The sequence below is a fragment of the Hemibagrus wyckioides genome, linkage group LG25, assembly GCF_019097595.1.
Source record: "Hemibagrus wyckioides isolate EC202008001 linkage group LG25, SWU_Hwy_1.0, whole genome shotgun sequence".
Lineage (NCBI taxonomy): Eukaryota > Metazoa > Chordata > Actinopteri > Siluriformes > Bagridae > Hemibagrus > Hemibagrus wyckioides.
The window spans coordinates 4,879,214-4,892,865 of record NC_080734.1 but is presented as its reverse complement, the minus strand read 5'-3'; the positions used below and the strand labels follow the sequence as shown (position 1 = coordinate 4,892,865).

At 39.9% G+C, this 13,652-nt stretch overlaps 1 protein-coding gene across 1 annotated transcript in view; it reads left to right on the top strand.

Annotated features, from left to right (window-relative positions):
• igf2r (insulin-like growth factor 2 receptor) overlaps positions 1–13,652 on the top strand; it is a 52,155-nt gene that overhangs the window by 35,954 nt on the left and 2,549 nt on the right. The window contains exons 32-47 of the mRNA XM_058378997.1: positions 317–448; positions 537–802; positions 2,974–3,204; positions 3,383–3,433; positions 5,158–5,256; positions 5,331–5,489; positions 6,274–6,472; positions 6,571–6,723; positions 8,108–8,342; positions 9,311–9,447; positions 9,533–9,650; positions 11,266–11,418; positions 12,589–12,773; positions 12,853–13,039; positions 13,292–13,432; positions 13,555–13,624. Of these exons, the coding sequence (XP_058234980.1) occupies positions 317–448; positions 537–802; positions 2,974–3,204; positions 3,383–3,433; positions 5,158–5,256; positions 5,331–5,489; positions 6,274–6,472; positions 6,571–6,723; positions 8,108–8,342; positions 9,311–9,447; positions 9,533–9,650; positions 11,266–11,418; positions 12,589–12,773; positions 12,853–13,039; positions 13,292–13,432; positions 13,555–13,624 (2,516 nt within the window). The remainder of the gene's footprint in view (positions 1–316; positions 449–536; positions 803–2,973; positions 3,205–3,382; positions 3,434–5,157; positions 5,257–5,330; positions 5,490–6,273; positions 6,473–6,570; positions 6,724–8,107; positions 8,343–9,310; positions 9,448–9,532; positions 9,651–11,265; positions 11,419–12,588; positions 12,774–12,852; positions 13,040–13,291; positions 13,433–13,554; positions 13,625–13,652) is intronic.

Here is a 13,652-nt window from a genome sequence, read left to right as displayed (position 1 = left end):
TCTTTCCAAACAGCTTTCACTGACTGAAAAAATTTGTAAACTCTGCTTCGCTTGGCTTTCCACTGACGCTAACAAGTTTTGAACGGCTCCTGGTCGCACACGCAACTTAGCCGGTGTTCGGTTCGTATTCCGAAAATGCTTCGTATGCCGATGCAGATTTCTTGGAATTCTTAAGGTGAAATTTTAAAGGGAGGGCATTAGTATGCCAAGGTTCCACGGCACGGCCATTTTCTGCACATAATATAAGCAATAAACGTCAGCATCTGAGTTGTTGATTAGGGATCTCAAGCGTCCATGTCCACTCTCCTCTCCACAGGGCATCTGTTTGACCTGAACTCACTGACTCAGGAAGCTGGATATACAGTGTACCACAGCGTCGAGGTGAGGAAGATGTACCGCCTCAATGTCTGTGGCCCTGTAAAGAACTCAGGCTGCGTTTCAGATGCAGGTGAAGGTCTTTTTGTATTTGCCTGTATTAATCGAAAGGGTTTTACTCGGTTCCCTGATCAGCACTGATACTATCGTCTTTACTGCAGGATTGTGTATCAAAGACACTAACTCTGCTGTGAATGGAGGAATGTTTAGCAAAAAGCTGGTGTATAAGGACCAGGTGGTGGAGCTGACCTATGAGGGCGGAGACGTCTGCGCGGCCAATCCGGCCCTGAAACACAAGAGCATCATCAGCTTCATCTGCAAGTCTGATGAAGTAGGAAGAAGCAGCAAGCCCGTGCTGGTCGACTCGGATAAGGACACGTGCACTCACTTTTTTTCCTGGCACACGTCACTGGTTTGCGAACAACAGGTACTACAGCTATACTCATATATATATATATATATATATATATGTATGTATGTATGTATGTATGTATGTATCACTCATTCAGCACAGGTTAAAGCTGAAGCCTGACTACTGTGTAGAAGTCCGGCATGATTTTTAGATTTATTAAAAAAAAAAAAAAAAAAAAGTTGAAGCCAAAAGAAATAGGACATTGGGGACAAGTACATCCTTAACATGTTTAAGGTTTGTCTGTACGATTTTCCTCAATTTGCAATATTTAAAATTTAACATTTAGGAAATGATAAACGTGATGAATAGTCATTCTTACCCACATGATCATCCTGTTTTGAGCCCAGCTTAGTGGTTAATGTATATTTTAGATCATGTGGTAAAAATTAAATATCCCTGGTTTATGTCTTCAAGCTAAAGTTTGACACCGCTGATGTACTTTTGGTTTGAAATTAAGAGTAAAATGTAAATAAGAATCCTCTTCGCGACATTCAGAACCCGCAGTCATGTGCAGGACCTTCACCGAAAGCTTTATATTTTAAAACATGCATTCAGCCTCACTCCTGTAGAAACGAGGAACACCGTGTGCTCAGGATTCTGAAGCTTCATCAACCTCCTGAACTCCAAAGCTGTACATTTACAAGCTCTGATATTTGCCGATCTCTCACTCGTCCTGGGATTTACGAGGACAAGGTCGTCGTCCTGCTGGTTTCTTTTAGGTGACTCGTCTGAGGCTCGTCTGAGGCCAAGAGCAAGTTATTGGGCAAAGGATTTCTAGTAATGAGACTTTACTTTAGTTTAGAGGCAGAGCCTCAGAGTGAGAAATAATATTTCAATAAAAATATTTCCTGTCCTTGATTCTGATTGGTTACCTGGTACTTCCAAACAGCTAATTAGTGTCCAGCTTCTAATTGTTCTATCTGTAATAGTCTCGTTACTGCTAATTGAGATTCTGCCATATTATCTCCACCTCCTGTGTAATATCTAGCCTCCTGTTTTAAATGAATGTAGGAATCGTGCACTGGTATAATTCAGATCTAACCAGAATCTCTAACCCGTACATATAAAAAACCGCCTCTCCCTTCGTGTAGGTAATGAGTACAAAACGCAGACGTCAGCACCGTCTGTGACCTTACAGTGATGTCGAAAATAACATAGAAATGCTGATTGTACATTAACCAGAGTTAAAGCGTACTGGATCATACATCTGAACTACATTACGGTCTGAGAGAGAGAGAGCTCTGTATATGAAAACTCAGGACTCTCGGGTTATCGCCTGTAATCAGTAACGAGTCGAGGCGTCTGCAGAAATATAAATAACTGTGATCAGTCTGAGGTTACAGCTGCACCAGCAGTGCCTTATTACCGACAGTAGAGCTAGCATGATTGGCACCCGTAGTATAAAATAAATGTAATTATCTAATTAAATCCATTGTTTTAATTCCAATTAATGTTGGTAAATGTATATTATTATTTTCCTTTTATTTATTTCATGTTAATACATTTCATCTTTATTATAAAATACAAAAAGAAAATATTTTATTTACATTTTTCATTTTTTTTTAATCATTTGCAATGTTTAAATTCATTTGTATTAACTTTTGATTTTAATACATTTATAATTTTATTATTATATATAAAAAATAGTCCTTTATATATTTCATAATTTTCACAGTTTATTGTAATTTTATAGGATAGGATATTATGTAAATGGATATAAGGATATCATATAAAAAGTGAAAATATTTACTTTACATTTTTTTTTTATTATTTATAAATGCATTTTATTAACATTTTATATGAATAAATCCATAATGTATTATTATATATAAAAAAGTGAAAATATTTACATTATTTACTTAATTTTTCATTTTTTATCATTTAAAATATTTATTTTATATTTATCATTTAATGTTAATTAATTCGTAATGTATTATTACTTAAAGTGAAAATATTTACGTTTCTGATTTTACGTCACTTATAATGTTTATACCATAATTTTTTATTAAGATTTGATGATAAAATTAATTTATTATTATATAAAAAAAAGAATATATTTACATTTGTCATTATTTATTATTATTCATGATGTTTATAAAATTGAGCTCACTGTTCATTTATTATTAATCACCCTGCTCTAGCACTTTTTCCTCTGACTCTCCCACGATCTTGTCGTCTGTGTTTAGGTGAGATGTTCAGTTTGGAACAAAACCAACCTGATAGACCTGAGTCCTCTGATTCACCTCAACGGCTACTACACGGCCACGGATGAGGACACGGGCGAGAGCGAGGACGGAGGCAAGGACGCGTCTCGTGTCTTCTACATCAACATCTGCCAGCCTCTCAACCCCATTCCAGGGGTCAAGTGTCCTCCTGGAGCAGCAGTGTGTATGGACCCTCCTAATGGAGACCCCATAGTGAGTTTATTATTCTGTTATCTGTTTGTCACGTCATGAGGATCATTCAGGGGAAAGTCTTGGGGTTTCTGATGCATCTGAGTTGAGCAGCTTGTGCTGTAGTGTGAAGGAATTTCCCGGTCTCTAGTTTTGAGCAAATATTTTTCTTTTTTTTTTTGTTTTTTCTTTTCCTTCACAGGAAATCGGACGTGCCACATCGACTCCTACATATAACTCTGTTACTGATGAGGTAATAATTTCTCTCTCTCTCTTTTTTTAAAACATTTTTTCTGTCTCTGTAGATGTGTCCGAAACTGACCTATTACACACTGTACACTTACACTGTACACTCTACTGTCTAGTGTATAGTTGTTGTTGTTTTACTAACAGGACGTATAAGCCATTTCCCAGTCGATGGTAAATGACCTCACACACACACAGCGACTTTAGCATATCAATACGGTCAATTTTTAAGTGTTGACAAATAAACTGTGCAACTTGAGCTAATTTAAAAGACCTTTATAAGACGTCTCGTCCACCGGGGTGTTGTCTTGAAACGTTTTCTTATCCAGCGTGAACGCCTGGTAGCCCCGCCCCTCTTCCTCTACATAAGCAAAGCTGCTTATACTACACTAGAATAGTGATTAAGTATGCGATTTGGGACGTACCTAATAATCTCCTCACCTCAGCAACGAGCACAACGGCCATTAATCTACAGGACATTCGGAGTACTATATGGACAATAGGACATTGGTCAGAGAAGGTTTCCTTTTTTTCATGTTTTTGTGTTTTGGGGGTTACTTGGGGTCAGCAGTCCAGAGTAATGGAGAGTGTGAGAAAGAGGTAAAGAAGCGAGTGCAGGCAGGTTGGAATGGGTGGAGAAAGGTGTCGGGAGTTCTGTGTGATAGAAAAATTTCAGCGAGAATCAAGGGGAAGGTGTACAAGACAGTGGTAAGACCGGTCATGCTGTGTGGTTTAGAGGCAGTGTCACTGAGGAAGAGACAGGAGTCAGAGCTGGAGGTAGCAGAGCTGAAGATGTCGAGGTTCTCTTTGGGAGTGACACGGTTGGACAGGATTAGGAAAGAGTACATCAGAGGGGCGGCTCATGTTGGACGTTTGGAGGACAAAGTTAGGGCGGCCAGATTAAGATGGTTTGGACATGTTCAGAGGAGGGAGAGTGAGTATATCGGTAGGAGAATGTTGGACATGGAGCTGCCGGGAAGGAGGCAAAGAGGAAGGCCAAAGAGGAGGTATATGGATGGAATAAAGCTAGTGGGTGGAAGTGTTGAGGATGCAGAAGATAGGGATAGGTGGAGAGAGATGATTCGCTGTGGCCACCCCTGAAGGGAAAAGCCGAAAGAAGAAGAAGAAGAAGGAGTGTTTTGGGGGTTTGTTTATGCAAATGTGGTGTTATGCAATGTGCCCATCGAGGGTTAAGTATAAATCTGGTCTGCGTGTCCCTCCTTCAAATTTGTGTAGCTTGCCTCCTCAGAAGTTTTTAGGGAGACCGTTACGATATTATTTCCCCTGCCCGGAAACATACAATCTCTCTCCACATTCAAAACACAACTCAAGACTTAGGCTGCACTCGGATCTCCCTGTGTTGTCTCTCTATTAGACAACTCTTTTATTTAAAATTGTTTTATTGTTTGAATTTCTATGGCCTCCTGGTGGTCCAGCGGCAGAATCCTGCACTCTCATTGTCGTTGCCCGGGTTCGATTCTCAAACAGGAAGCTAATCCAGCCACTGAGTTAACTCTCAGTGCCAGACCCAAGCCCGGATAAAATGGGAGGGTTGCGTCAGGAAGGGCATCCGGCGTAAAACCTATGATCCTAGGACCAAATGATCCGCTGTGGTGACCCCGGACAGGGAGCAGCCGAAACTTGTTTGAATTTGTCTAGTGACCTTGAGTGACCGAAAAGGCGCCTGTTAATAAAATGTATTATTAATGTTATTATTGTTGATTTTTCCAGGTGGTGATTGATTTCACCAGTATGACACCATGTGCGGCCGATCCCTCCGTCAACTACGCGTCCAGAATCATCTTCACCTGCCAGAAAGCCACAGATTTGGTAAATACACTCAACATTCATAAGACTTTGAATTCACTAGCGCTCGATTAACAGCTTTTGTTTTATAAACACAGGGAACTCCGGAGATGATGCGTCAGCTGGACTGCATGTACGTGTTCGAGTGGTCGACGCCTCTGGTGTGTCCGGAGACGGTCAGCGCGCAGGGCTGCAAGCTTCATGTCTCCCAGCTGCAGTACACCTTCGACCTCTCGGTTCTGAAGAGAGACGTCCAGGTAGCCGCCCGTGTCGTCTGTGTTCTCGGTCACATTGATACTTGATTCTTAATGCACTTTTAAACAAAACATTTTCCGGTTGAGGTTCAAGTTTTTATTCTAATTTTTTTTTTGAGCTTGTGCTACTTCCTCATTAGAAGGTTAATAATAAAACAAACCTGGTAAACAAACAAGCTGGTAAACAAACAAACAAAAAAATCAGAGACTTTCACACAAGCTTGTGGTCTCCTATAGGCATGACCTATCCATTTCTCTAGTATTAGCTGTATATTATTAATTTAACAGTAATTAAATAACATGCTAATCTGTTCAACAGTGTATATATTTTTTGTTCACTCTACATGCTAATCTTAGTCTTAGCATCATTCACTGATTAGCAAAGCAAGCTCACCGTTCGAGCCGTGTAACGCTAACCATACACAGCAGCGATCTCTGCTCATTTTCTTCCCCCTTGAATTATCTTTTTCTTTATTATGCCTTTATACACATTTAATGAGAGGTCATAAATCACAGGATTAGACGAAACCATTAAACCTTTTTTCGTTTGCAGTAAAACAGGAACTAATTGCAGGTCGGAACTAAAGATGTTTATGAGGAACTTGTTTTTTTTTTTCATCCATCTGTCATGTTCTTGTTATTTATTACTACACTGGGTATAATATAAATTGGTAATGAGTACCAAATGACTGTTTACATCCTAAATGTATTACAGTGATGGAAGAAAAGCTGTTTTTTTTTTTCCTGTCATGCATTTTATTCTGAAGTTCCTGAGCTTGTTGTGTAGGTTCCTGCTGCTTCTGGAACGTATAAGCTGAACGTTTGTGGGTCTGTGACGGATAAGGCGTGTAAGAAGAGCGCAGTGTGTTTGGTCTCCGGCTCTTCGGCGTCCTCGTTCGGATTCGGCCAGGCCATGAGTCTGAACTACAGCCGAGAGGATCAGACGGTCATCATGCAGTACGGAGGTGGAGACCCATGTCCTCCAGGTCAGCCTCGTCATGCATGACTCTTTTACAGTAACAGTTTAATAATTGAGAGAGAGATGAGCAGAAAAGCATTCGATTTTGTTGTTTTCTCCTTGCAGTGACTACAGACGGAGTCGTGTGCACATTTCCCTTCAACTTCATGCGCAAAAGCTATTCTGAATGCACTCAAGACGGCAGGACTGATGGCAGGAAGTGGTGCTCCACCACAGCTAACTATGATCAAGACAAGCAGTGGGGCTTCTGTTCTAGTGGTAGGATGAAGTGCTTTTACTGCATAATACAGTGGCACCTCGGCATACGAATGCCCTCCCTTATGAATTTTCCCCTTAAGAATTTAAATTTTTCAAGAAATTTGCATCGGCATACAAAGTGTTTTCGGCAACTTGTTAGCGTCAGTGAACAGCCAACCGAAGCGTTTACAAATTTTACAAACTTTTATTTTTAGTCAGTGAAAGCTGTTTGGAAAGACTCAACCCACGATACCAGCGTAGCCTTCAGCATGCGTTCAAAAGCTAGGTGATTTTTGGGGTGTTTTTGTTGACAGATTGGTGGTGTGGGTGATCTGTTCTATTTTTAGCCCAAGCTTGGTGGCACGACTTCCTGTGAGGAGCCTTGACATGGAATGCTTGTCTTGGGTCAGTTCTTTGTAAGCAGCCGTACAGTTTACATACGCTTCATATCGGGAATATTGGTCATATTTTTGGGCGGCTGGAACGGATTATCTACACTGATGGTAGAATTCGTTTCAACACACACATTTTCACCTTAAGAACCCGCCTCCAGAACCAATTAAATTCGTATGATGAGAGATTTTCTTTTCTCACAAACATTTTTTTTCGAGACTGTGTGTGTGTTTGTGTGTCAAAGCGTGGGACAGATCTCTATTCATAGCAAATATCCACAATACAAATTCTTCCAGAAAGGCTGGAGATTTTCTAACCCCTGTGTAATTGTGATGTGTCTGTGTTTTATTGTCAGGACAAAAAAAATGACCACAAAGCCACCTAAACGCTGGCGCGGCTGTTTAAATAGCTGACAGTGGCTTCATTTCTAGAGTGCACTAGGCTGTAAAAGCCAGTAATGCTGAATGTAGTGCAGGGACATTTTTGGGGCAGTTAATCGCCATGCTGTGATATTAATTGCACCTCACCAATCTTTATAAACACATGAGTTATCTATAAGATGCATGAACTCATTACGCTACACGCTATGTACTCTGCTGTCTAGTGTATGGATTTTAGAAAGCTTATTTAAAAGATATTCGTTGGACATCTTGTCCACCGGATTGTCGTCTGCCATCTTGAGATGAGATTTTCACGTCCAGCGTCAGTGCCTGGTAGCTCCGCCCCTTTTCCTCTACATAAGCAAAGCTTATGAGTGTTGAGTGCATGAAGTGTCCAGCACTATTTATACTACACAGTGAAGTAGCGTAGTGTGTAAGTAGGAGTAAGTAAGAGATTCTACATGAATGTGAATTTTAACTAGCTGGAAAAAAAAAAACCAAAACAACATATTTTACACTAATATAAGCTGCAGATGTGTTTGTGAATATGGAGATATAATATGTAATCGTGTTAGAGTAGCAGCATTATCTTCACAAATTTTTATAAAAGCTCCTCTTTCCTCCCCTTCCAGTGACCGCTAAGAGGCAGACGACAATCTTGTTTACGTGTGACCGCACGGCGGGGCAGGGCACGCCCCAGCTGCTCAGCGAGACGCAGGCTTGTTCCAGCACTTTCCAGTGGCGCACTAATGCAGTCTGTCCTCCAAAAAAGATGGAGTGCAAGCTGGTGAGCCATCACCAAACCTACGACCTGCGTTCGCTCTCGTCTCTCACCGAGCCGTGGAAGTTCACCGACAAGGGCGACGCGTAAGAAAACACACTTTTAGTACACTCCCGTATGACGGCTTATAGCATGGATCATCTTATTATATTAATACATCAGGGATTCTACCAGGAAAAAATCTTGGGATGGCAAAAAATTGCACAGTAGCTGTCTTTTATGAATATGCAAATTGGAAACACCCCCAAATTATAAAACAGTAGCCTGACTGTTATATGCAAATGTAAGTTGATTTGCATGTTTATTTGCATATTGAAACATGATTGGCTCTCATGCTTTATGATGTAATAACTTTTGCCTGTCCAGTGTTCACTGCTCTTCTCCTTTTTCTAGAGTTGCTAATAATAATAATAATAATAATAATTATTATTATTATTATTATTATTATTATTATTATTATTATTATTATTATTATATTGACAATTGATTTGTATGTCCATTTGCATATTGAGGCATGATTGGCTCTCATCATGATTGGCTTTATAATGTAATAACTTTTGCCTGTCCAGTGTTCACTGCTTTTCTTGAGAACTGTGCTATATGAATTAAACAATAATAATAATAATATTATTATTATTTTTTATTTTTATTACATGTTTAATTTATATAGCACATTTCTTAAACACAGGGTCACTTCCACAGACTGAATCTTTTAATCAGTTTCCCCTCAAATAAATTTAACTCTTAATAAAATAAATATGAATAAGCATGTCTTTAAAATGTCAGTGCAATTTCTACTAATTCTGCTAACAAGTGAAGTTTCACTACATACCTCTTCTTATGGTCAGTTAAAATGAAGTACCAGTGCTGGTTTAAATAAAAACACTACAGCCCTTGTGTGTTCATTGTTTTTATCCGGAACATCTTGGACCTTACTGATGCAGACCTGCATCTAAATGAATTTCTCTGTGAATGTGAATTAATCAGTAATAAACATTTGGACACTAAAGGCACAAATGTCTAAAGTCCCATTTAAACCCTTATTGTTCTGCAGTTACTACATGAACCTGTGCCAGCAAATCCACGGAGGACTGCCCGGTTGTCCAGAAGGAGCCGCTGTGTGTCGCCGGCGCTCCAGTGGAAAGACGGAGACTCTGGGACGAGTGCTAACTCAGAGCATGGGCGCAACTGGTCAGTGGATTTCCAGTGCTCTCAAACACATTAGTTTAAAAAAAATAAATAAAGTCTAAACTAACCATGTGTTGTGATTCTCCAGATGGAAAGATCCAGGTGAATTACACCATGGGGGATGCTGTGTGTGGGAATTCAAAACCAGCCAAAACCATCGTGCAGCTGTCGTGCTCCAGTACTGTGGGTCGACCCAAACTCATGAAGTGAGTCCAGTTACGTGGGAAAAGTTTTATTTGGGGAGAAATAAAATAAATATATTATAAATAATATAAATATATAAAATAATTTCAGACACTTTTCAGGAGCATCAATAATTTTTGAGATCTTAGTTTGAAGACGCCTGAAAACTTTACGTTAATTATTATTATTATTATTATTAATTAATTTCTTTTAAACCAAATGCGTCTCCAAATATTGGAGAAACCTATTATTATTAATATTATTTTTATTATTATTATTGTTGTTGTTGTTGTTGTTGTTGTTGTTTTTTTTTGTGTTTTTTTTAACCAAATGTGTTACCAAATATCGGAGAAACCTGTTGTTGTTGTTATTATTATTATTATTATTATTATTATTATTAAAAAACAATCCCTTGTTTAAAAATGTCAGTTCACTGAAGGGGAAAGGACACAGATTAAAATGTTAAAAATGCACATTGGATTCTGGTGGAGATTTCTTTCACATCACGTCAGTTCATTTCGATGAACTCGATGAAACCTCAGATTTGTAATCATGTAGAAAGCAAGAAGCCTAGACTCTGGAATATTATATGAATATTATATGCTGAACAATTTTCCTCACTGTTTTCTTAGTGACGCTTGCTGCAACTTTGCAACACTGGAGTAAAAAGTAGTCCTTTATTGCTCAACATTTGCCTTTAGACTTCTATTAGAAGCAAATTTGTAGAAAATGCAGGATTTGTTCCAGTACATGGTGAAAGGAAAAAACAAAACGTGTCAGGATTATTATCCATGGGAATCAGACATGACCTGCAGGTGATCTGGATAGAGATTTGGTTTTAAAAGATAATCTATTCCTTAATCTTAATGTAAGAACAGCTGCGCCGCATCGTCTTTGAGTCTCACTGCTGATTTACTTGGTAATAAAGCATCCTTTAACTGTAAAGTATAACTAAGTGTTGGAGATTAACGTTTAAAGCCCGACTGTGCAGTTTTAACCTTTTAGTTCTGGTCCCACATGGAGAAATATTGCTACTCTAGCAAGTTGTGATAACGACCAGCTCCTCCTACATATACCTTCATAGTTCAATTAATTGATGGCATCATTATTGTCTCTTCAAGTGTCAAAGAATTAGAAGTTTGCACCAGAAAATATGGATGATGCCGGATCAGACTCCGCCCCCTCACACCAGGCATTAACGAGAGTCCTGGGAGATCAGATCGTAATCTGGTCAGCGAGATGATCTGGGACGCATGTGACCACGTTATGTTTGTTGTGTGAATATGCGAATGCGAATTGTTCTATTTTAAAGAATAACACGTCGATTTCCACCTGGAAAAAGTGATGAGAAAACTTCCCAGAATCCCACAGAGCCAGAAATGTTTAAGAAATCTTTAGACAGAATAAAGATTCCGCTTGTTTCCTTAGACCGTCCAGTCACCAGAACAAAGCTGTAAATTAGCCTAAATAAACATTTGCCACTTAGATGTTTATACTATAACCCAGTTTTTTAAATTCACAACATGTTTTTACCCACATTATCATCCAGGAAAATCCCCCCCCTCAAGGGTTTAGAGTATTTTCATGCTTACATGTGTGTGTGTGTGTGTGTGTGTGTGTGTGTGTGTGTGTGTGCAGGCAGGATATGGCGGCCTGTGAGTTCTGGGTGGATTGGGAGACTCGAGCAGCCTGTGCAGTGAAGCAGCAAGGAGAGCAGGTGGAGATGGTAAACGGCACCATCAAAGTTCCCCAGACGGGAGCCGTGTTCAGCCTGGGAGATCTCTACTACAGGTATTAATCTTACACAGAGTTAAACATCACAGTGCGTAGTGAGTGAAAGCAGGATAACCCTAATGCCTTTGGGTTTTGTTTAGTGTGACCATAATGAGAACTGATAGCAAACCAGTAGGCCAAAATAATTAGCCTACTATACAGGGGTCTCCAACACGTCGGTAACTCGTGATCCGTGTCCCATGTACAGATTGATCTGTACAATTGACTTCGTAAACCCCGCCCCTTTCCGGTGTTGAACCAAAATCAGACTCCCAAAAAACGTCATAATGGGATGAGGTAGCTTAGTGGTTAAGGTGTTGGATTACTGACCAGAAGGTTGTGAGTTTGAATCCCAGCTCCACCTAGCTGCCACTGCTGGGCCCCTGAGCAAGGCCCTTAACCTTCAGTTGTATAAAATGAGATAAATCGTAAGTCAGTTTATCAAGTTTGGCATTCTGAGCAACTTACAATTGATCAAATTTGGCTTGCTGCCGTAAATGTAAATATAAACTTAAATCTATGAGCAGAAATTGAAGTAGTTTGGATAAAGGATAAAGAACACACATGGCAGATCCTTTTAACTTGGAAGCTGTTGGAGATCGGACGGCGTTAGGAATAAAGCTACGATGCTGCGAAAGTAAAATCAGTGTATGAATCTATCCTGCTGCAGGAAGATGCAGGACGTGTGAGCTGTAGATATTTCTTATTAGTGCAGCTGGTGTCCCAGAGTAAAGCACGGATTAATATTTCCCATTGCACATGCATATGAATGCCATAAAATCCAATACAGTGTCAGGTCTCTGTTTTCAAGATAAATATCAACTTCAGAATCAATGGTGTCTTTTTCAGTATTTCTGAGGACATTAGGGGATGTGCCATGGGACTTATGAGTAACAATGTGCTGATAAATAACAGAATGGAAGGAAATCTGACAATAATAACTGATTTTTTTTTTCCCACACAAAAATGGTTCATTCAGCTGGTTTGGTTCATGGCAATAAATAAATGTTCCTAATAATTTGACAGGAGTAGCTCTTCACCACCTTCATTTGGAGAGCCCTGGTTTATACACACATTTTTTTTAGATGTATTTACACTGAGTTCGTATATTACATTAGAGACTTCACTCTAGTCCTGAGGAATTTTTCGAGGCATTGATTTCCTCCTTCGTATCTCTTTGACTCCCAGCCTCCACAAAGCCACAGGAGATATCAGACCCAATGGTGACATCTACATCTATCACATCCAGCTATCGGGCATCACAGACAGCTCCTTATCCCAGTGCCTGGGCGCTAATATCTGCCAGGTGAAGAAGGACGCAACGTACTGCAGGAAGATCGGATCGTCCAACAAGGCCAAGTACTACATCAAAGGTGAGACTCGGACATTACGGAGTTTGGAGATTTTTGCCAGGCTGAAATGTTATAATGCGGTTGTTGAAATGATGTGCAGGGGACAGTCTGGATGTCCTGGTGCCTTCGGAGTCGGAGTGCGGTCGTGACAAGTCGAAGACCATGTCGTCGGCCATCTTGTTCCACTGCAAGCCCGAGGCTGGAGTGGGCATCCCGGAGTTCCTGCTGGAGGCAGACGGGTGTCAGTACCTGTTCGTCTGGCACACAGACAAAGTCTGTGAACTTTTGTAAGTAACAGTACAGTATGAGATTTTCAGTAGAGTGTGTAGATCATGGCTTTTGGTAAGATTTAGTAAGACAAGGAGACAGGAGTTGTCATGGATGTCGCTTTGTTTGTGTGTGTGTGAGACTTATCTAGAGAAATATATAGAATGTTGGAGGAGCTAAGACTAAAATTATTCCTCTGCATGTGGTTGAGATTTATGTTTAATTTGAGGAATGTAAACTCTATCTAAAATAAACATTTTTTGTTGTTGAAGCACCATGAATCAGCAAGTGAAGGACAACGAGGATGCTGGATTATCAGGGCGGAGTCAGGCTGTGGGGGTGGTGCTTAGTCTGCTGCTGGTGGTGCTGACCATCTGTCTGCTTGTTCTGCTGCTACACAAGCAAGAGAGGAGGTACACACACACACACACACACACACACACACACACACACACACACACACACACACACACTGTGCACACATACTTTCCATTATTTCTCTCCCTGACTAAATTCTGTATAATTCTGTTTTTAGGGGGCTTTTCATCCAGAAACTTACCAGTTGCTGTAAACGGAGAAATCAGGTGTCTTATAAATACTCCAAGGTAGTGTATAATAATTATTTATTTATTT